This window comes from Dama dama, chromosome 20 (genome assembly GCF_033118175.1).
Source record: "Dama dama isolate Ldn47 chromosome 20, ASM3311817v1, whole genome shotgun sequence".
Taxonomy (NCBI): Eukaryota; Metazoa; Chordata; class Mammalia; order Artiodactyla; family Cervidae; genus Dama; species Dama dama.
In genome coordinates this window covers 21,176,881-21,200,284 of record NC_083700.1, presented here as the reverse complement: position 1 = coordinate 21,200,284, position 23,404 = coordinate 21,176,881, and the positions used below count along the sequence as shown (strand labels likewise).

General features: G+C 41.3%; 2 protein-coding genes across 2 annotated transcripts in view; both read right to left on the bottom strand.

The window, feature by feature from the left end:
* Positions 1-1,217: 1,217 nt before the first annotated feature.
* Positions 1,218-8,144, bottom strand: ENSA (endosulfine alpha). Its single transcript, XM_061120899.1, has 4 exons — positions 7,948-8,144; positions 6,160-6,285; positions 4,673-4,839; positions 1,218-1,977 (listed from the first exon to the last, which is right to left on the bottom strand). Exons 1-4 carry the CDS (start codon positions 8,002-8,004, stop codon positions 1,962-1,964), a joined length of 366 nt encoding a protein of 121 aa, XP_060976882.1. The 5' UTR covers positions 8,005-8,144; the 3' UTR covers positions 1,218-1,961.
* Positions 8,145-18,313: 10,169 nt separating this feature from the next.
* Positions 18,314-23,404, bottom strand: part of GOLPH3L (golgi phosphoprotein 3 like) — a 41,893-nt gene continuing 36,802 nt past the window's right edge. The window contains exon 5 of the mRNA XM_061120894.1: positions 18,314-20,725. Within this exon, the coding sequence (XP_060976877.1) occupies positions 20,298-20,725 (428 nt within the window). The 3' untranslated portion in view covers positions 18,314-20,297. The remainder of the gene's footprint in view (positions 20,726-23,404) is intronic.

Genomic DNA, 23,404 nt, shown 5'->3' with positions numbered 1-23,404 from the left:
TCCACATTTGGAGCCTTGTTGACCTTATTGCCCAGCTGTTGCCACTTGGCAAACACAAAACTAGGGACAATGTGCTCATAAAGAGGTCATGGGACTGGTTTAAGGGGAATAAGACTCAGAAACCCCATCATAATGAACACTCATACATCTCCTAGCTTTAAGATCTAAGTTTATGCTACTGAGGTGTATGAACTTTTTCATGTATTTTCTTCCAGTTAGATAAGAAACCCCATTAAAGGTGGGGCTTGCCTTTCTCTAATGTATCTCCAAACCACCTAGTTCAGTGTCTAGCATGCTGTTCAGAAAGGCTGATGGTTAGGAGGCATTGCAGTCCCCTGACTAAATTAGGAGAGAGCAAGTCAGCTTCCTGAGAAGCTGAAAACTTATTTGGAAAGTTTCTGATTAAGAAGAGAGAATGAATCACACGCTGAGAACAACATTCCTTCTCTAGTTTAAAAATACTCCACCCTCTCAATGTGATAGAAATTTCTCTAGAATATCTATTGTCTCCAGGATCCTGTCTTCCTTGATGCATGCTCATTTGAGAAGATAACTATGGTAAAATCTCCTAATCATAAAATCTCCTTTATGCCTAAAATCTCCTTGGGCAAATGGACAAGTTTCCATCTTCAAACATAGTAGATTGGTGTGAGTGTGACAGAAGAAAAGTGTGAGTCTGTTTCTCCTTTGGCAACACTTCTTTTGTATATTACACCCACAGATAGTTTTAAACCCCTTTCAGTGACAGGATTCCAGCAATGGTTAGCACATCATGAAGAAAGAAGTGACTCTGCCTCCTGCTGGCGGCTAGCAGAAAGGCTGATCACTAGTGGTTACAATTCTCCAGAGACACAGGAACTTGAGAAGGAGAGCAAGACTGAAAGGGAAAACAAAGTGGCTTCCTTTCATGCTTAGCCTGGAGTAGTCTTCAGGTGTCAATAAACCCTTCAGATCAAACACCGCAAACCCCTCATTTTGTGAGTCAGAACCTGAGGAAGAGTCATCTTTGCATTAGCTATAGAAGTCCTGGTCTATATGCCAATGTCCCTGCACCCTCTCCCTAAATGATGGAAAGGGGGAACCCAGACACATCCCATCTGAAGGGCCCCTGTTCCTTAGGGGCTCAGAACCCCACACCAGCTTCTCCTGAATGCTGTCTTCAGTCTTATTTTCTTCCCTTTCACCAAACCCCAATAAAACACACCAACTGCTGCATGGAATTTCTAGGTTGGTTTGTTTTTTTTTCCCGTGGATCTTCTTGTTTTTTATTTCAAATACTGAGAAAGTCCCCTGGGCTCTGCGGTGCTCCCCACGCTCATCCCCTTTCTCCCACACTCAGTGCCCTTCTTCCCGCAGCAAATCTACTTCAAGGACAGCACTTTTTCCCCACCCAAACAATAAACATTCAGCTCTTAGCCTGTTCTGCAGAACCAGAGGAGTCATCTGCATCTTTCATATTTAGACAGTTTCTTTTATCTGACATCAGGTCCCCAGTCATATCCAAGCTAGCAAGGCACTCTTCTACACAGCTCAATTAGAACCCCTCACCTTTAGTCCGCTTCACTCCCCCACCCCACCCCCACTCCACCCCAGCCACAAGGCTAAGGAGGAGGATAGTTAGGAATGTTTTTGTTATCAATTCTAAGTCCTAATTCATAACCCCTCACATCTCCCACTCCACCCTCTCAACCCCCCACCCCACCCCACCCCACCCCCAGGATTTCACTGAGATGTCTCCCAACAATTACTTGGAAAAAAAAGGAAAAACAAAAAAGAGTCAAGATCTTGGTGCTCGGCCCAAGGGGCTCCATGCGCTGGGACACCGACGGGCAGGGGCTTCTGCCTCTCCAGCCCGCACCCGAGCCACCTCCTGACCCCTGGCTGCAAAAGCAGGGAGGGGCAGGAGCCAGCACAGGACCCAGGGGGCAGCGTCTCAGGATCTGGCGGAGCCCCGGGCAGCATCATTCGACTTGGCCACTGCGGACGAACACAGAAGAAGAGAAAGAAAACACTGTCAAGTAGTAAGGGAAAAAAGCCTAAGTTCCACCCCGGTCTCTACCCCATCATTCTTCCACACTTATCAATCATCGGGGATACATGGCACATGTCTTAGTCCTATCCAGAGAGTCTTTTTTTTTTTCTTTTTTTAAGAAAAGGAAAATTTCGGTCTTTGCCTAGTTACAAAACTGTTCTCTGTCTTTTTGGAGATACCCAAGAAAACAAAGAAAGAAATTCTTTAGACAAGATCAAAATAACGAGGTTTTCAGAGCAGGCTCAGTTTTAGGGGCATGGCCAGAGCCACTTGCCACAGTGGAGATGGACGGATTAGGGTTGGGGGGCGCAGAGTGATGAGGTGGCAGCTGCATGGAGGCCAGGGCCAGACAACACATGTGTTGTTTTGAATGTACTTAATACTCTAGGTTTAATCAAAGCAAACTGAATTTCAAAATGACCCTTTTTTGCCATGGAAGCTATGCACTTCATGCTGTGGAAGGAGGTGGCATCTACAAAAAGTAGCTTGTTTCTTTGTTTCCTTAGCTTTGAAGATGACCGGGTGGAAAGAGAGACCAATAGTCTTTCTGATTTCCCTATTTCTTCTATTCCTTCCTAAAACTGAGACTCACTGTGATTTCAGTCTTGAGGATTCACACTGACTGATAGAGAGAGCAGCTCAGACAGAAAAGAGTACAAAATTCGAGAAGATCGGAGATGAAGAAAACGTACAAAATTATATATATATTTATATATATAATAACATGACATATCTATGTACAACATGTCTGGGACAGTTGAGGAAACTATACAAAGATATTCAGCATTTTCCCCTTCCCACATGGACTTTAGACTAAGGAAGACAGCATGAGGAAATGAAGCAAGAAACACAAAAATTATATACAATTACAAGTGACAGTCAAGGAGTTGCCCTAGGGGCCAGGGAATCACGGCATCCTGCTCTCTCCATTCCTTCCTCACCAACTTTTTCCTACCCAATCTGAATGATGGCCTGAAAAGTGAATGGCTGGTCAGGAAAGAAGTGCAGACACACCCCAATGCCCCACGTGTGCATCAGCAAGTTCATCAGTTGTCCTCACTGGGCCAGATGTGTGGCATATCAGAACTTGTGGGCTGAGAGGTCAAGAGAGGACCAAAGACAGACTCTTCCTCTCTTGAATTGCTAGCTCTCACTTGGCCCTCTCTGTCCTAACTAGCAGATTGCATTCAGTATGGTTCAGGCCGAGCTAGTGATAATCAGACGATGCTGGCCACCCGCAGCCCCTCTTTCCTCTACCTAGTTCATGATCAGCGTTGCTACCTCTCAGAGCACAGGAGCTGAGCTCCAGGAAGGCAGAGATTTCTCAGTGCTCCTTCTATTTCTCCCTAACCACCTTCCCCAGCTTTCTCCAAGGTGAATCATCTCCTGAGAACCTGCTGCTCCAGCCCCACAGCAGCACTAAGCCCCGGAGCGACCGTTCTTCCCTTTTCTTCCTGTCTCCCTAACGATACACCTGGCAGCTGAGAACACCTGAAATGTGGGACTCCACACGAGCATGACTGAGCATGCTTCTTCAGGCCCACAGCCTGGCTCCCAGAGCAGCCTGTTAGCAGCCAAGGCCTAGATTGTAGGAAAGAAGGGAGAGCAGAGGCAAGCGCTTTCATGGCTAGCTTCTTAGAATTTTTTTTTTTCTTGACCCTCAAGACCATGACACTTATGAGGTCCTCCTGCCTGAATTTACAATCCCTAAATCTCAACTTCTCTCCTCATGTGGCCTCCAATGAGTTCTCTGTACTCTCATCTATGGTCCTTCCTCACTTTTGGTTTTACAATGAATAGCACAGGGTTCTTCGGGATGTTAGAATCAATCTGATCTACATTTGGATCTATATTACAGATGGGGAAGCAGAAATCCAGAGAGGTGAAGTGACTCAACCAAGGCTACAGGTCAGTTCTGTCTAGAACTGAATGGAAACAGAACCCAGATATCCTGACTGCTAACCCTGTGTTCTTTCCACTTTCCCATGATACTTTCAAAAAGCAACATGCTGGAAGAGAGAGAGAAGGTGCCCATTTTACATGAATAATATCCTCCAAGGCAAATTGTAAAAGACACTGAGTAAAGGTTAGGTGGGCATTATAGTTTTAGGCAAGCACATCAGTTGTTTTTTTTTTTGAGGATTTGCTAAACCTGCCATAATGAAAACATGAAAGCAATAGCAGCCCAAAGGACAAAACACTTAAAGCACAGAAAACAGATCTCATTCAATCTATCTTTCCCAATCATATCAGGTTAGCCTCAGGGTGTTAAACCTGTCATATTATTCCCAAGGCTTAGCCTCACCTATTTTGGGACACATTTTCTTCCAAAAGGAGAAATGACATCTCCCCAGTTTCTCATACAAATGAAAAAGAAAGTCTGCGCATTATCCAATCCTAGGCTCCTATTTCTGAGCCCCTACTTGGGCCACATGAGGGTGTGGAAATCTCAGTTTAACCAAAGCAGTGAACTCAGAGCCTCTCTTTAGCCCATCTTATATTCTCAGCAGCCCCCAGAAGCAGCATAGTCATTTCTGGTGAGCAAGCTGAGAAGAGAAAACTTTAGGTGCCCACTCTATCCCTGCCTATGACATATAAAAGTCCAATGGGTGAGAAGGGGAGCAGAGGGGGCCAGGTTACCCCGCAAGCTTGCTGGTGACGAGCGAGGACTTTCTCTGGGGCAGATCCTGTGGTGTGGGGATGTGGTCACCGGTCACCAGGTTCTTGTCTGGTCCTGCACTGGGCAGCTGCTTATTCTTCATCTTGGCTTTGGCCATGTTGTAGTCTCCTGAGTCAAAGTACTTTTGCTAAGAGACAAAAGGGAGGTTTCGGTGAGTGAGGAGCTCTGGTCTTCCTCAAAAGCAAGGAGACTCAGGTCCACCATAAACCCTATAAACCTGCATCCAAACTCAGATCTTTCAAATCTTTTTTGATTAGCCTCATGTATACACAGCTTAGTATTAACTATATTTAATTATGCTTTCTTCCCAGTGTCTTCTGACTTTTTGACATTTGTAAGCAGTTTCCCAGCTAGGGTGTATATTTTTGGAGTTAAGAAATACAGCTCCTATAGCCTTTAGTAGGCTCATGAGTCCACAATGCTTCAACCATATTACTGACTTTAATCCCAAAGGTTTATAAAGGACCTATAAGCCTCCAATGGGCTTGGTGCTGCGGAAACAGAAATGAATAAGATATATAAAGGGTCAACCTGGGGCTATCAGTAGGAGATCAACCTCAAGCTAACAACCTCAAAATGAGAAATTATTCTCTCAGACTATGAATAGAAACTGGGCTTGTTCCTGAGGATAATGTACTTTCCTCTGACTCCAACCACTCCCACACATGTTCCATGGCTGTGACAGCCTGCCCACGCCTGTCTTGCTTACAGCAAGGTAAACTGCAAATCAGCATCACATCATCTGTGACTAAGACTCTAACTGGGATTCTCCACAGGGATCTGTCTCCCTCTCCATTTCATCTGCATAGAGAAATACACTCCAGGTTAATGACTGACAACTGCTCAGTCAGTTTTACGTACCTCTGAGGACTGAGGAACCCAAAGAGGAGCTAGAAGGCTATGAAGATAAGACTCTCCCTTGGGAGAAGGACCACTCTGGACTGGAAAAGTAAGTCTCTTCAGGGAGCATAGTTAATGGCTGGTGCTAACTTCAAGGGTCTGAAGAAATCATTTCAAGTTGAGGAAATCTGTAGGACAGATGGCCTTTCTTCTGAAATGATGCACCTCAAAATTTAGCTTTAATCCTGTATCTGCAGTCCTAAAACTCCCACCATCCAAATAGGCAAACGTATGGAGGTTGTCAGCCTTCCAGACTCTGACATCCTTCCCTCACTCTCCCAAGGCCATTCCTAAATGCCCCTCCATTAAGCCTTAGTATCCTGAGGGAAATCAGAAAATAAATGATACCCTTTCAGGAATTTACAGTATTTGCCTTGGGTTTTTTTTAAACAAGTTTCTAATTTTTCTTTACTACTGCCCAACAACAAAACTTTCATATCAATGTTCAACAAAACTTTCATATCAGTGTTCAGCAGAACTTTCACAGATCTCATCCCTAAGGCCCCTTTGGTTCCAAAGTAAGAGGGTAAGAGATTGTGCTCCATACCCCTTTCTGGAGTCTCTTCATGAGGAAGTCGGAGCCTCCAGGCTTTTGTCCTAGGCTTGGATATTTGGCTTTTAGCTTTGCCTCCTCAGCTCTCTCAGGGAGAATACCTTCTTTCTCTTGTGTGTCCTGGAGGAAACAAATGGGGCCAGTAAAATTAAACACTGAGAAGCAACTGCTTCTAATATCTGCTAACTTTTACACTATTACCTTTTCCTGGAGATCTACCCATTTGTAAACATGCTATTCACACTCTTAAATAAAGCCAGACCTTTGTTCAAATCCCTAAAGCTCAAGATGACTGTATTGTGAGAAAAAAAGATAAGTTGTTTGTCACACTACACCCAGGGAACCACCCCAGTGACCTGTGAGTACTGGGTTAAAGGTAATACCAAAGAACAATACTTAATCAAAGAGCAAGCAGTAGCTCACTAAGAACAGAAGCTAAGAAAGACAGAAAAGAGCTAGCAGGGATTCTGGTGATGCAAGATTAGTAGGGAAATCCCTAGCTGTCTGTAAAACACAGTACAGGTCAAATGGGAAATCAAAAGGGATAACTGCTGAGATGTTCCCTCCTAACCTAGGCTTTTGATAAATCTTGGAAGCTAGCTCTGTGGCCTTCTCCAGAAAGCTCCCCCTTAGCAATGGTCAGCACTGGACAGCAATAATGGACAACATTGTTTCCATACACATTGTAGTAGGAAGGTGACAAGTAAACAGAGATTAATCTCAGGAAAATTAAGATACAGTGGGTTCACTAGTATACCCACCAGCTCTGCCAAAAAATCAACACCTTCTCTAGTGATGGAGGTTTGGGAAACATGCCAAGAGTCCAATTAACTTGCAGGGTCTCTTACTGCTGCTGTTACTCTCTGCTTCCCTTTTTGTGGGCCCTGCCGCCCTTTTCTTTAATGACTTTTTAAAAAAGGACATGAAGCCAATTTGCGGTTCTTTTTAGTGGAATTACATTCCCTTGCCTTGAAAACCTGGCCCAAATATAACGCAGGGGTATTTTATGAACCCGAGTCCAGTACTAAATGTTATAAATCAAATACAAAACACCTAAATAAGTTGTCGTATTTTCATCACAGAATTGCGGGTGAAATAAGTCCCCACTACCTTAGAAGTCGGGGGGAAATATGGTTGCGTCTTTTTTTTCACGACTCTCTAGGGGTCTTTCTTAGGTTTAACCTCCATTATTCTGTTTGAAACTCTAGCCCTCTTCAATTTTGTAAGGTCCTCTTTGAAGGTGGGCAACAGAACATCTCCAGCGATCAAAATAGGTCTCTTTGAGAAAGTTGCCGCCTTAAATTAGCCATGATAATAATTACTCTTCTCCCTTCCCCCACTGCTGATCCCTTTTTAAACGTCTGTATCTTGATCTGTATCTTTCTGAGGATATAGAATGAAGGACCAGCCTAGCTGTTGGTTCATTTTACCCCTACTAACCAATAACATACATCTCATCCCGAGACCACCAACCCCCTTTCATTCACCCACTCTTTCCAAACACCCGCCCCACGCTCAGGTTCGGCCAATTACAGCACAGTTTCAATATGTCTAGCTGTAGGCCTATTGACCAATCAGGAAGGGTACTACACTGATTGACAATCCAGCCAACTAACCAGAGCCAAAGCAGCAGGCCATGTTGAAACTCACCCTGCATGACGCAAGACGTGGCCAACCCCTGCAGAGCCCGAGACCATGGCGACCAATCCGCACTGGTGGGAGACCGCCTCCCGCCCCATCACAATCGCCCCCAACTCGCCCACCGCACCCCCTCCATTTCACCTGCTTCTCCTCGCCGGTCTCTTCCGTAGGGTTCTCCTCTTCTTGTTTCTGGGACATGGTGGGACCGGGACTGTGGAGTGTGGGGGGCCCGGGAGGTCAACCGGAGAAGGGAAGGGGGAGGGGAAACGGGACAACCAGCGCTGCTTCTTCAGCTCCTGTCACTAGGATTGCTCAGTCAAAATGGCGGCCCTTGCCTGTGACGTTGCGACCGCCCCTTCCTATGGGAGCCAATGGGAGCGGAGTGGATAGGGCAATGACGTAACGATCTACCAATAGTTGCTGGCTAAATGTGGGTTCTATGGAGGCGACGGGCAAGCTGGAACGCCAATCTGGGAAGAGAGTGACTCACAAGGACCAATTGGAAGCACGTGGGGGAGGTTAAGGGGTGGTGCTGGTAGCTTTGGCATTTTTGCTCCTTTTGCGGGGGTCAGAATTTCTGCCGCCCTGCCTCGTCGCCCCCAGGGGAGTTTTCTGAGCTTCGAATTGGAGAGCGAAAGGATGGAAACCTTTTATTTCCAGGTGAAGAGGATTAAGTTTCGCGCAGTGTTAGCAGAAAATTATCAATCTCCAGAAAATAACATGGAGGTCAGAGTGGACTTTAAAGTGGTCCTCCTCACTTCCAGTGTGTCATTTAGGGTGTAGAATGGAGAGACTGCATGGCCTAGCAGAACATGGATGGCTTACGTTTCATCGTTTAACTCTTCATGTACAGTTTTTTTATTTGTTCAGGGCCATCCCATGGAGACTGAGCTCCTTGAAACAGCACAGGTCTAGGTACATGGTAAACACTGCGTAAATACTCGCGAACATATTGAGTGTTTGAAGGTGGTACTATTTTAGTTTTACAAGGAATATATATGTAGTAAGGCAGTCTTTGCCATAGAGGGTTTTCACAGTATGCCTGGAGTACCCTAAATCCTCAAGATTAAAACAGACTCATCTCCCTAGTGAAGTTGCTCAGTCGTGTCTGACTCTTTGCGACCCCGTGGACTGTAGCCCAGCAGGCTCCTCCGTCCATGGGATTCTCCAGGCAAGAATAGTGGAGTGGGTTGCCATTTCCTTCTCCAGGGCATCTTCCTGACCCAGAGATCGAACCCAGGTCTCCTACACTGCAGGCAGCTGCTTTAACCTCTGAGCCACCAGGGAAGCCCCATCTTCCTAGAGTGTTAGTAAAAAAAATGTCATTTTTATATTAAAGCAGTCTAATACTAATAACACTGAAAAATTGATATTAAATTTTAATTTTCCAGGGAACCTATTGTGACAGATAGCTTTAGGGCTATCTGTTCATTTTTCTGTATAATTAGGTACATTTCTAGTGGAAAAATTTGAGAATCTTAGAATACACAGATAAGACAAATCTGGTCAGCTTGAAATTAAAGTGTTAATAAAATGGTAAAGGGGTTCAAAGGAAGGTTCATATTCAGCAAATGGCAACCCACTCCAGTATTCTTGCCTGGAGAATCCCATGGATAGAGGATCCTGGCAGGTTACATACAAGCTATGGGGTTGCAAGAGTTGGACATGACTGAGTGACTAAGCACACCGCTCCCCCCCCAAAGAGAAGACTTAATAATGGAGGTGTGTATTTGAAATCAGCTTTTATTTTGCCAGGTAAAGGTGATGGAAGGGTATTCTAGGTGATGGGGTCAGCATGAAAGCTAAAAAAATAGAACTGAGTCCAGAACATGGAGGACTTTGAGTGTCAGGATAAGAAACTAGTAGATAATTTAGTTATCTAGGAGAGACATTTAAGGGTTTTAGGCCAGAGAGTGGCAGATCAGAATTGTTCTTAAGGAAGATTAATCTAGTGGTAATGAATAAAAAATCATTTAGAATTCCAAACAGAAAGATACTAGAGGGGGATAATCTAGCTAGGAGTCCTCTGCAATACTCTGGTTGGGAAGTAATTAGGATTTAATCTACAGACGAGGTAGTTTAGAATAGAAAACAGTGATTCTAATTGAGAAAGTCTGTGGCAGTGGAATCTACTAGATTAGCAGCTAACTGAATATAGGGAATGAGGAGGCGGAGGTGCCTCAAGGTGACTATTTGTAGAAACAAATTCAAGGAAAGGAATCAATTTGGAAATGAAATTGGAAGTAGATAGAAAATGAGGTGTTCAATTTTGAAAACACTGACTTTTTCAAAGCCAGTGACCCATTTGGTGGAGATATCCAGGCAATGAAGTCTTAGGATAAGTGAACTCTGAGATCTCCATACCTGAAATTTTAGCATTATAGGACATATAGATCTGGAGTTTGGGATAGATGTAGAAGCCAAATATGAATAAAATTTGGACTTCTTCACATAAATATGGATTTCCCAGGTGGTGCTAGTGGTAAAGAACCGACCTGCCAATGCAGGAGATGTAAGAGACGCAGGTTTGAGCCCTGGGTTGGGAAGATACCCTGGAGGAGGGCATGGCAACCCACTTTAGTAGTCTTGCCTGGAGAATCCCATGGACAGGGAAGCCTGGTGGGTTACAGTCCATGGGGTCACAAAGAATTGGACACGACTGAAGCGACTTAGCATACACACACAAAAATATAAGTGAAGTTGTGGGATTAGATGGAGTCATCGAAAAAAGTAGAAAAGAGGCCCCAGAACAGAAACTGAGGAAAAGCTGGCAAGGGCCACAGATACAAATGATCAGAGTGGTAAGGAGGAGAACCAAGAGAGAATCCCATGAACAGTATGAAAAGAGAGAAGGCACAGAAAGTTAAAGTTGGAGGGGACGAAAGCCAGTTGTGCTGTGCTCAGCCACATCCGACTCTTTTCAACTCTTTGTAGCCCGCCAGGCTTCTCTGTCCCTGGGATTCTCCAGGCAAGAATACTGGAGTGGGTTGCCATGCCCTCCTCCAGGGGATCTCCCCCGCCCAGGGATCAAACTCATGTCTCATTGGCAGGCAGGTTCTTTACCACTATTTTTCTAAAAATACAGGGCTGATTTCCTCAGCCCTCTTTCACCCCAATTGAATCAACATCTCTGCACTTGGGTCTGGAAGTCCATATTAAAAAAAAAAAAAAACCCTACCTAAGGAGAGATTGCAAATAAGGCTGATTTGGAACCCTCGTGGAATGGCAAGACATGAGGCCGTTCTGGTTGCTGGGGTCCCCGAAAGACTTGCAAGTCATGCTGAAGTGTTGAGGTTTCATGAAGGCAAAGAGGAAATGTTTGATTTAAGCAGGGAAATGCTATTGTTAGATTTGGGATTTGGAAAGAAGTAACTGTGGAGATTGAAGTGGAGAGGAAGACTGTAGGGCTGCAGTAATCCAGGCAACCAGGTAATCCAGCAGACTTGAGAGGCCTGATCAAAGGCAGGGCCGTGTGAATGGAGAGGAGCTGAAGAGACAAATGATATTGAATGTGGGAAGTGAAGGTGAGGAGAGAACTAAGGATGAATTCCAAATTCCTGAGTAAAGGATGGTGCCATTTACAGAGAAGCAAATACAGAGAGAAGAGCACATTGGAGGGGGGAAGTGAGGAGAGAAGAGAACCTGAATTACTTGTTTATTCCTAGTCTTTTGGTCTTTTTTCTTATTTATGTCTGAATTTTTCAAGGGAAGATCTAAATCTTTTCAGAGTATGAGAGATGAGATATACTGGAATAACACTGTAAAATTTGTCAGTGCTTAAGCAAGATTGTATGGAAGAATGGTCATTATAAAAAGTGAAACGACAGATATATCTGGGTTTAATACATATGCCATTAGCACCCTCCAATGGACCAGATTGAGAATACCAGGGAATTAATAAGCTCAATCCTTTCTTGGGTTGGCTGCCCAAGAAACCTAACAGTGATACTCTTCCCAGGCCTGCCTGCTCCTTTGCCCTGAAATGTTTGAGCAGAGATCTGAATAAGGTGGGGAGTAAGCTAAGCAGCTACCCTGGGGATAACTGGTCCAGGCACAGAGGGAACAGCAGATGCAAAGCTTCCGAAGCAGGAATGTATTTATAGTATATCTGAGAAAAAGCAAGACAGTCAGGGTAGCTAGAGCTAGAGTAAAAGAGGAGATGTAGGCAAGGAGCAGATTGCTTTTGGTGCTTTGGATTTTATTGTGTGATGGGCAGCCGGTAGATGGTGTTGAGCAGGGGTGGAAGACAAGTTGATACATGTATTAAGTGGATCACTCTGGCTGCTCTGTGGGGAACAGGAGTGGAAGCAGCAGCAGGATACCAATTAGGTTTTTATAACAGTTACAGAGGAAAGATGGCAGTGGTTTAGACTAGGACGTAGTAACTACAGAGAAGGTTGAAAATAGCTGGACATGGAATTTTGAAGGTACAACCAATAGAATTTGCTGTTATGAGAATACAGGATAACTTCAAAGCTTTTGGCCTGAGCAACTAGGTGCATGATCGCATCATTTACTAATGTGGGGACATCCGAAAGTAGGAGGTTTAGGAGAAGAAATAGAGATTTTGTTTTGGACACATTATACTCTCTAAAGACATCAACTAAGATGTGGTATTTCTTTTTTTCTAAAAGAGGTTGGTTCTTAAAAAAAATATCCACTTTTATTTATTTATTTATTGACACAGTGGTGAGGGGAACACAATTTTATTTTTTGGCCACACTGTGCAGCATGCAGGACTTACCCAACCAGGGGTGGAACCCATGTCCCCTGCAGTGGAAGCACAGAGTCTCAACCACTGGAGCACCAGGAAAGTTCTAAAATGTGGTATTTCTATACAGTGGAATATTATTTGGCAATGAAAATAAATGAAGCACTAATACATACTACAACATGGATGAACCTTAAAAACATTATGCAAAGTGAAAGCAGCAGTCACAGAAGACACATATTATGTGTTTCCACTTATATGAAATGTCTAGAATTGGCAAATCTGTAGAGACTGAAAGTACATTAGTGTTTACCTAGGACTGGCAGAAATAGGGAATAATTGCTAATGGGTATGGGTGATGATGTGTTCTAAAATTGTTGTGATAGCACAATGCTGTGAATATAGTAAAAACCCATCAAATTACTCACTTTAAATGGGCATATTGTATGTTATGTACATTTTATCAATAAAACTGTTATGTAGTTATCAAAATATGTGGTTATCAAAACATTATGAAATTATTTTAGTAAAAATTTAACCTGCTAAAAATAAAAAGAAAATTAAGTGGTCAAGGGTGCTAATCTTTCTCTGTTAACCACAGGAAACCTGGCTATTCAGACTGTCTATGACAACACACCATAACATAGGACAGTTTGCTAATTGCAGACAAATAGCTTCTTTTTTTTTTCCCCCCCCCACAAATAGCTTCTTGATTGCTGGGTTCCTATAAATCATTCTTAGTGTGTGTGTGAAGGACTGGATTATGTTTAACTTTCATCTACACTGCCACCAGTTTTCCAAAGTATAGAAAATCTGATCTTTGAGAATCTGATACAATCTGTGTTTCTCCCTCTCCAAAGTGCATGTATGCACAAGTGCTTGCATGCAAAAATGTTGTATTTTCAGGGTATAGAGACCCTCTGAAGCCTACAAAGAAGTCCAGGTTCTATTAATTAAAACATTGTCACAGGAATTAACAATGGCCTTCATTTATTTAATGCAGGAGACCTGGGTTTGATCCCTGGGTGGGGAAGATACCCTGCAGAAGGAAATGGCAATCCACTCCAGTACTTTTGCCTGGAAAATCCCATGAACGGAGGAGCCTGGTAGGCTACAGCCTATGGGGTCTCAAAGAGTTGGACATAACTGAGTGACTTCACTTTTCATTTATTCAAATTTGTGTTCAACCCAATCATGTGCCCCAAATTTATGACTTGACAATTTAAGAGCTCTGTAGTATGGCGGTGGGAGTATAAATTAGTACAACCATACTTTGGAAAACTGTTGGCACTATGTACTAAAGCTAAATGTAATTCAAACCCTATGGCCCAGCAATTCCACTCCTAGGTGATATATCCAGCTGAAATGAATCCTCATATTCACCAAAACATGGGTCCATAGCAGCTCTATTTATAATCACTCCAGATCCCCTGGAGGAGGGCATGGCAACCCATTCCAGTATTTTTGCCTGGAGAATCCCCATGGACAGGGGAGCCTCGTAGCTACAGTCCATGGGGTCACAAAGGTCAGACATGACTGAGTGACTAAGCACAGCACAGCACAGAACAACCCAAAATGTTCAAAATAGAGAACAGTCACAAAAAATACATACTGTATGATTTCATTTATATAATGTTCAAAAGCAAAAGCAGTCTATTGTATTACAAGGATTTTGGTTACCTTTAGAGAGGGATATAGTGACTGGGAGAGGGTACGAAGGGGGCTTTTTTGGGAGATGATATTGTTTCTTGACTGGGGTGCTGGTTACATGGGAATGCTCACTATTGATTATTGAGTTGTATATTTTTATTTATCTTGATTTATGTACTTTTCTCTTGTTAATTTCATAAAACATTTAAAAAGGTATCTAATGTGAAGAGTAAGATGGAGTCTATAAGCAAAAGGCTGAATTGTCATCTATTTTTTAACACAGGGTGATGTTAAAATGAAAAGTATTTGTTCAGGCTTTTTTGTTGTTGTTGTTGTTCAGGCTTTTAAATATTCATAATGTTTAGAATATGATCAATTATTGTTACCTTCTCTAGTCTTCCCCTCTTTGATCATAAACATCTCTTCCTCCCTGCTCTCAAAGGGAAAGAAATTCAATCAAATTTAAGAAATACAAATCAATTTAAGTTATCTAAGAGTTTAGATAACTAAAGTTTCTATCCTCACCTAGGAGTTCAAAAAACCTGGAGTGACACAGCTGGGAGGGGAACTTTTTTAAAAAGGATGCATGAGACAAGTGCTCAGGGCTGGTGCACTGGGAAAACCCAGAGGGATGGGATGGGAAGGGAGGTGGGAGGGGGGATCGGGATGGGGAACACATGTAAATCCATGGCTGATTTATGTCAATGTATGGCAAAAACCACTACAATCTTGTAAAGTAATTAGCCCCCAACTAATAAAAATAAATGGAAAAAAATATTATGGCTAACCCATAAGTATTTTGAGGTATTAATATCATGGCTTTAAATGTCCAGAAATCTTTGAGGAAGTACTCATCTTTCGATTGGAAGTGGGATCTCAACATCTCTGAAATGTGAGAAAAACTTTGGCTTTGAATTTCCCATCAAATCAGGAGAATGATATACATCTACTAGGCTGGCTTATGTGGTAGATGTATGGGGATTTGGTCAAGAAGCCCGTCTGAAGGGGGAGAAGCCTCTTGATTCCTAGCTGAGTTTCTAAATTAAGTTTAGATAAAATATTCTTTTATACTTGGGGAGGCTCACGTAGGTTGAGAAAAACAAAGTGGTGGGCAGATTATTGAAATTCAAGGGAAAAAATCTACACAAAAGCATGTCTGTTTGAAGAGTTCTTATGGACTACTTGCTTCCTACCTTCCACCCTAGTGGAATCTACTTTTTTACAATCTGAAACGTAAAGAAACACTAATGGCAGTGAATTGGGCTGCTAGAAAAAGATTTCTGCCAGGAAGTGACCCTTGGTTTTCTGACTTGGATTATGTGAGAATTTTATTGCTTTCTGGGAGGGATGGCTCCATTTCTCACATCAGTAAGAAGTCATGTCTCTTTCCAAATTATATACACACCTGGAACTCACTGAGGAGAAAAGGAAGACAGACCAAGGCCTTGAGAACTGGGGATACAAAACAAAGATTCATGTGCGCATGTAATAGGTAATAGAAAAATATAAAAAAATCCATTCTACTTAACTTATTTCATCATTAAAGCAATGATTATTTAAAAATTAATATTTTTATTCTTTTAGGGAGTAAAATATTTTTAGAAAGTATATGAATATATATGATACATATTTTAGCTGTATGGAAAATGGGAGGAACAAATTTTTTAAAATCTTTCAATTAAAATTCTTCATAGTTTTGTTAAAATTTGATATCAGAAAACACTCATGCAAGAAGAGTGAAATATTTGAAGTGTTGTAAAACAAAAAATAAAACCATCCATCAATCTAGAATTCTATAACCAGTAAAATTATCCTTCCAAAGTGAAGGATAAAGACTTTCTCAGACAAAAACTGGGGAATTTATGTCCAGCACACTTGACCTGTAAGAAATGTTCAGCTATTAAGGGAGAAGAATGATGTATCAGAAATTTTTACGTAAGAAATCATCACAGAAGGAATAAATGAAGGTAAACAAAAATATTTTGCTAGTTTCAAAAACCCTTCTTTAGTCTACAATTTGAATATAATCTTTTAGAATGATCTCTTTTGGAAATATATGTGAAAAGCACACAATTCATGAAATTCTAGCATATAACAAATTTTGTACATTTTTTAAGAAGTTCCTTTATTTTTGGCTGTGCAGGGTCTTTGCAGCAGGTTTTTCTCTAGTTGCAGTGCATGGGCTTCTCATTGCAGTGGCTTCTCTTGTTGCAGAGCATGGGTTCTAGGGTGTGTGGGCTTCCGTATTTGCAGTTCCCAGGTTCTAGAGCACAGGCTCATAGTTGTGGCCCATGGACTTAGTTTCTCCTTGGCATGTGGGATCTTCTGGACCAGGATTGAACCCATGTCTCCTACATTGGCAGGTGGATCTTTACCACTGAGCCACCAGGGAAGTCCTATTTTGTACATTTTGTGTTTTTTATATTTTGTTTTCCTAGCCCAGAATAGCCTCAGTTCTTCCTTCTCAACCTGAGAAGATTCTTCAAGACTAAGTTTAAACGGAGGAAGGAGAGAGCAGTGGTTAAAAGCATGCGTTTGAATTCCACCTCTGCATGGTGTCCTTAGGCAAACTTCACTACCTCTGAATTTTCTTTAAAAATAACCTTCTATGGTTTTTTAGAGTTCTGAGGAATAAATGAGAAAATATATGAAGTGGTTAACATAGTAAAAGTACTCAATACATGAAAGCCACTAGAGTAAATAAATATAACTCCTGTAAGTTTTTCCTAATGTTCCCAGGAAGAATGCTACTCTATTGTGCTTCCAGAAATTAAGTTTATACTTATACTTGAGCATTTTTCACAGAATACCTCATTTGCGCACTTAAATGTGAGCTGTTGGGAGCTGAGATTGTGTCCTATGTAACACCTGTGCACTACAGCTAGTGAAGTCTGTGCCACAATGAAGACCCTGCACAACCAAATATATTAAAAATAAAGTGTTCTCAAACTTTAACATCTAAGTTTTTAGAGACTATGTTTAAAATGCAGCTTCCTAAGCCCTCAACCCGAGTGACTGATTTACCAGGAACGATTTACCAGGAACCCATATTTTGGCAAAGTACTTATACCCACAAAAGTTACTTTGATGCACCGTATTTTGATAACCATTGTTATACTTTGTTTTTATCCTTTCTCTGAAATAAAAATAGTAAGGAAGTAAACAATCCTAGTAAATACATTTCATGTTGTCCCTTATGCTGTGTGCCCCTGTGTGCCAAGCTGCTTCAGTCATGTCCAATTCTTTGTGATCCTATGGACTGCAGCCCGCCAGAGTCCTCTGTCTATAGGACTCTCCAGGCAAGAATACTGGATTGGATTGCCATGCCCTCCTCCAGGAGATCTTCCCGACTTAGGGATCGAACCCCAGTCTCTTATGTCTCCTGCATTGGCAGGTGGGTTCTTTACCACTGGCGCCACCTGGGAAGCCCCCTTATGCTGTAGACATTATAAAAGACAGAAGAACAATAAGCCAATTACAAGGTCAATTATCCTTCTTTTCACATGTTATTAACTCTGTTATAGTTAGGTTTGTTACCTACACTTGGAACTTAAGACCTTCAGCTCTTCAGTAAGTTCAGGTGTCACTTGCAAGTAGTTATTAATAAGCTAGAATATACTCATTTTCTTCCTGGTAATAATGATGTAATTGGGTAACTTATTTTGCTTGAGATGGAGACACTATTCTTCAGACTTTACATTAGCTGGTGTTTGGGTTAGATTTAATGTGCCCTGCCCTCCAGTATGTGTGTATATGTATATTGTATATATATGTATAACTAATATTTGTGTATTCCTAATTTTCCACAAGGGAGTCCAGGTGGCTCAGTGGTAAAGAATCTGCCTGCCAATGCAGGAGACACAGGTTCAATCCCTGGATCAGGAAGATACCCTGGAGCAAGAAATGGGAACCCACTTTAGTATTCTTGCCTGGGAAATTCCATGAACAGAGGAGGCTGCGGGCTACAGTCCATGGGCTCACAAAGAGTCAGACATGACCTAGCAACTGAGCATGCATACACAGTTTTCCACACAGAATGAAACAGGCTGGTATCCTAGTGTAAGCAGGGAATCTTACTGGCCTTGTATGAAAGCTATTTCCAGTTAAAATAACTTTAGTTGTAAAACTGCACAGAGAGACCAGGGAGCCAATAATTGATCTTTATTATACAGAAATGCGAAGACCATATGCATTAAATGGTGTTTTGCAGTGAACATTATGCAGATTCAAACTGAAGACATCCTCATCTTAATGAGATACAATATAAAAATAAACACTGACCAAGAGTTGCCAGAAAGAACTCAATTTCCACTCTCCCAATCAAGCTGAAACTCTCCACAGGAAAACCTGGCTTAAATTCATGCCAAACTGTTCAAATGGAAAGAAAAACTAAGTCAGGTAGAGACACCCTTGGACTGGGTTTTATAGTTTTAGGGAGCCAGACTGAAGCTCTACTCAGCTTCACATTTTTTAGGAATTTGTTTCATTTAAACTTTTTATCTTTAGTCACCTAAGTGATAACCTAAAGTGAAAAAAAGTTAAGTGAGTTGGGGAATTTTGTGGGGCTAGACAGGTTTAGAGGAGGGAAAATTACAATCATTCATTTAATTACTTCTGATCAGGAAAATTTGATATCAGGTCTGGGTCATCTGTATTAGCCCTTTGATAGACTGTTTCTCTGTAGTGGTCAAGAGGCAAGATCCTTGAAGTATCAGTATTAACAAATGCTTGACATTAGCACAGTTTGGTGCCTGTCCTCTTTATATTCCCAAATGCTGGACTTTATATAGGATGTTTTTAACATCAAAGTGCCCTTCTGAATAAGATTTTTCTCAATAAGCTTCTCTTTGCATTTACTACTGACTTAAAAAATGTTTTAGAGAATGAGTTAGACAAAGGATTGTGTTGAGACAAGACTAATGACTAGGAGGGCATCTGTGGATTAAACATAGATAAAACTACTTCCAGGACCTTTAAACATACACAAAGTAGGTAAAGAACCCGCCTGTCAATGCAGGAGACTAAGAGACGTGGATTCCATTCCTGGGTTGGGAAGATCCCCCGGAGGAGGGCATGGCAACCCACTCCAGTATTCTTGCCTGGAGAATCCCATGGACAGAGGAGCCTGGCAGGCTACAGTCCATAGGGTCACAAAGAATTGGACACGTCTGAAGTGACTGAGCATGCACACACGTCAATTCATGTAGGACACCAAAACAGGGAACAAGGTCTAGAGTTTAGATATATTGTCTGAACTCAGGATGGTGCTATTCAGCAACTGAAATTTAAAACTCCCTAAATTCAATCAGAGTAGAGACATTTAAAGTAGCCTGGAGGAATCCAGATAGTCATGTGCTAAAGAGTGGAAATTCTGATGCCACTTTCCTTCTTTGCAAATTGTATTGGTGACTGCATAAAAGAGGTGGTTGAGAGATACATTTTTTTTTTAATTTAGATTTCTGCTGTAATGAATGATGGAGTAGGACAATGCTGAGAGAGAGAGTAGAGAATATATTTATGGTTCTAGGACTATGAGAACCAGGTAATCACATTTGGAATATTCTCATTAATTTAGAAAAGGAAAGATGACAAAATCACTAGTGGAACATACATTTATATCTCAGAGACCATCTGCTCCAAAAATCAGTTTTATTTCCCCTTATTCAAAGAGATGGTTACTTCAATAAGCTACATTACTTAGCAGAGCCTGGGAGATAGGCTGAAAACATATATTTAAGACAGAAAACAAACTTTAAAAAATGAGATAAATGGTTTGCTCTATATCTCATTCACATTCTATGGCTAGAGAAATCCAAATCTCACTGAAATATTCCTGATAGTCCAAAAGCACACTGGATGGAAGTGAACCAAGAAACGAGAGAAAATGTTTACTGGATGAGTGCTGGTTCACCCAATTTATTCACCTCTGGAGTGGAAGTATAAGGAGATATAAAGCCTGCTTATAAGAGACAAGGTCTACAGAGAAGCCCTGAATTGCTCTCCCCAAATAACAAATTTGATTCAAGAGGAAAAAAAAATGATGGAAAACATCTCATGACACAAAACTTGGTGATGGTGTCTCTGACAGTCACTGGCCAGCAATGGAAAAGGAGAAACCCAACAGCTGGCTTTACGATTTATTGAAGGCTGCCAGCACAGCCCAGATCATCTCTGTGGCGCTGTGCTTTGTCCCCTCTACCTCAGGGTCCAGTTCTACTAGGTCCTTGGCTCGATTCATTGCCATATCGTACTTGTCGTCTGTCAGAGAGGAGAAGACATTCTCCAGCACATCGGAGGAGTGGGCCAGCACCAGTAGTGCTAGTGTTCGCTTGTCCATACGCTGAGGGTCATTTACCCACCGCTCTAGGACACTATCTTGAAGTTTTTTCACTAGTCGTTGCTTCTCTGTTGTATTGGTCACTGGGTGAGTAGTCATGTCAAATAGGAGGAAATTCTGCTTCTCAGTGGTTAGAATACCCTTCTCTACTAGGTTCTTTGCAATTCTCTCTCTTACATTTCTCAGCTGGTACTGTAATTTGAAAGGGTTCCAGGTCTCACCTATGGGAAAAATAAATAGAATGCTTGAACAAGACTATAAACCAACTAGACTTCAGAAGACATCTACAGAATATTCTACCCTATAACAGTAGAATGCCCATACTTCTCATTTCCATGATACACCATATGTTAGGCCATAAAACAAGCCTTAATAAATTTAAAAGAATGGAAAACATACAAAGTATGCTATCAGTCACAATGGAATTATAAATTGATAACAGAAGGACATTTGGGAAATTAAAAAGATATGTGGAAATTTAAAGACACACTCTGAAATAACCAATGCGTCAAAAAAGAAATCACAAGAAAAAATTCAAAAATACTTTTGAGTTGAATGAACATACCAAAACTTATGGGATGCAGCTTAAAGCAGTGCAAAGAGGGAAATTTATGATCCAAATGCTATATTAGAAAAGTGAAAGTCACTCAGTCCTGTCCAACTCTTTGCAACCCCATGGACTGTAGCCCGCCAGGCTCCTCTGTCCATGGAATTCTCCAGGCAAGAGTATTGGAGTGGGAAGCCGTTCCCTTCTCCAGGATCTTCCCAACCCAGGTCTTCCGCATTGCAGGCGGATACTTTACCATCTGAACCACCAGGGAAGTCCTGTATTAGAAAAGGAGATGTCAAATCAATAACCTAACCTTCTAACTTTAAAAAACTAGAAATAGAAGATAATACTAAACCCAAAGCAAGCAGGATAAAGGAAACAATAGAATAGAGAGGAAATAGAAAAAATGAAAACAACAGAGAAAAATTAATAAAATAAAACTCTGGTTCAATGAAAAGATGAAAAAAACTGACAAACCCAGAGTGACCAAGGAAAAGAGAAGACTCAGAATTACTAAAATTAGGAATGAAAGAGGAGACATTAATACTAAACTTACAAAAATTAACAGGGTTATAAGGAATACTATGGAAAACAGTATGACAACAATTTAGACAACCTAGAAGAATGGACAAATTCCTTGAACTACAATTACCTAAACTGACTCAACAAGAAAGAGGGAATTTCAGTAGAACTATAACAAATAATGCCCTGGTGGCTCAGACAGTAAAGAATCTGCCTTTAATGCAGGAGACGTGGGTTCTATCTCTGGGATGGGAAGATCCCCTGGGGAGAAGGAAATGGCATCCCCTCCCCAAATGCCCCAGTATTCTTGCCTAGAGAATTCCATGGACAGAGAAGCTTGGTGGGCTACCGTCCAAGGGGTCGCAAAGAGTCAAACATGACTGAGCAACTAATACCACACACATATAACAAGTAAAAGGCTTTCTAGGTGATGCTAGTGGTAAAGAACCAACCTGCCAATGCAGATATAAGAGACGCAAATTTGATCCCTGGGTTGGGAAGATCCCCTGGAGGAGGGCATGGCAACCCATTCTAGTATTCTTTCCTGGAGAATCCTATGGACAGAGGAGCCTGGTGGGGTACAGTCCACTGGACTGCACAGAATTGGACACGACTGGAGCAACTTAGCACACATAACAAGTAAATAGATTGAATAGTAACTTTAAAACTTCCCACAAAGAAAAGTGTGGTCAAGACGGCTTTTCTGGTAATTCTACCAAACATTAATGGAGAATTAATGCCAATCCTTCACAAACAGTTAAAAAAAAAAAAAGAAGAGGCAGAGGAGGGAACACTTCCTCAGTCTAAACAGTAAGTATTCCTCTGATACTAAAATGAGACAAAACTTCACAAGATAACTATAGACCAGCATCTCTTATGTATATAGGTACAAAAATACTGAATAAAATATGCACAAACAAATCTAGTAATATAATAAAGACATAGGGAACTCTTTGATGGTCTGGTGTGCTAGGACTCTGCACTTTCATTGCCAAGGGCATAGGTTCAATCCCTGGTCAGGGAACGAACATCCTACAAGCAGTATGGCTCAGCTGAAGGAAAAAACAAACAACCCCATCCCTAAACTACGTAATATGATAAAGGGGGACTTAAAACAGAAATGTAAGTTTGATTAAAAGTACAAAAATCAATAAAATGAAAAGCAAAAACCAAATGATCACTTCCATAGACAAAAGAAAAGCATTTGATAAAATCCAACACTCTTACATCATAAAAACACTCCATAAGCTATGAATAGACAGAAACTTTCTGAACTTGATAGAAGAATTTATGAAAACCTCACAGCTAGCATAATGCTTAATAGGAAAGAACTGAATGTTGTCATCTTAGATCAAGGATAAGACAAGGAAGTCCATTCTCATCATTCCTATTCAGCACCATACTGAAAGTTCTAGGCAGGGTAATTAGGTAAGAAAAATAAATAGAAGGATCTGGATTAGACAAGTTAAACTATTTTTATTTTCAACTGAAATTTTTATTTCAATTTTAATTACAGCAAAATTACAAGTAACAAGAAAAAAGATTAGGTGAAATGGATCAAAATACAAAACCTATACTTCAAAGGATACCATTAAGAAACTGAAAAGACAACCCATAAAATTGGAGAAAAATTTTGCAAATCATGTATCTGAAAAGATTTGTATTTAGAACATATTTTAAAAGTACAACTCAATAGTAGAAAGCAAACCCAATTTAAAAATGGGCAAAGGATTTGAACAGACAATTCTCCAAAGAAGTATACAAACGGCCAATAAGCACATATAAAGATGCTCAACATTATTAGTCATTCAGTTCAGTTCAGTTCAGT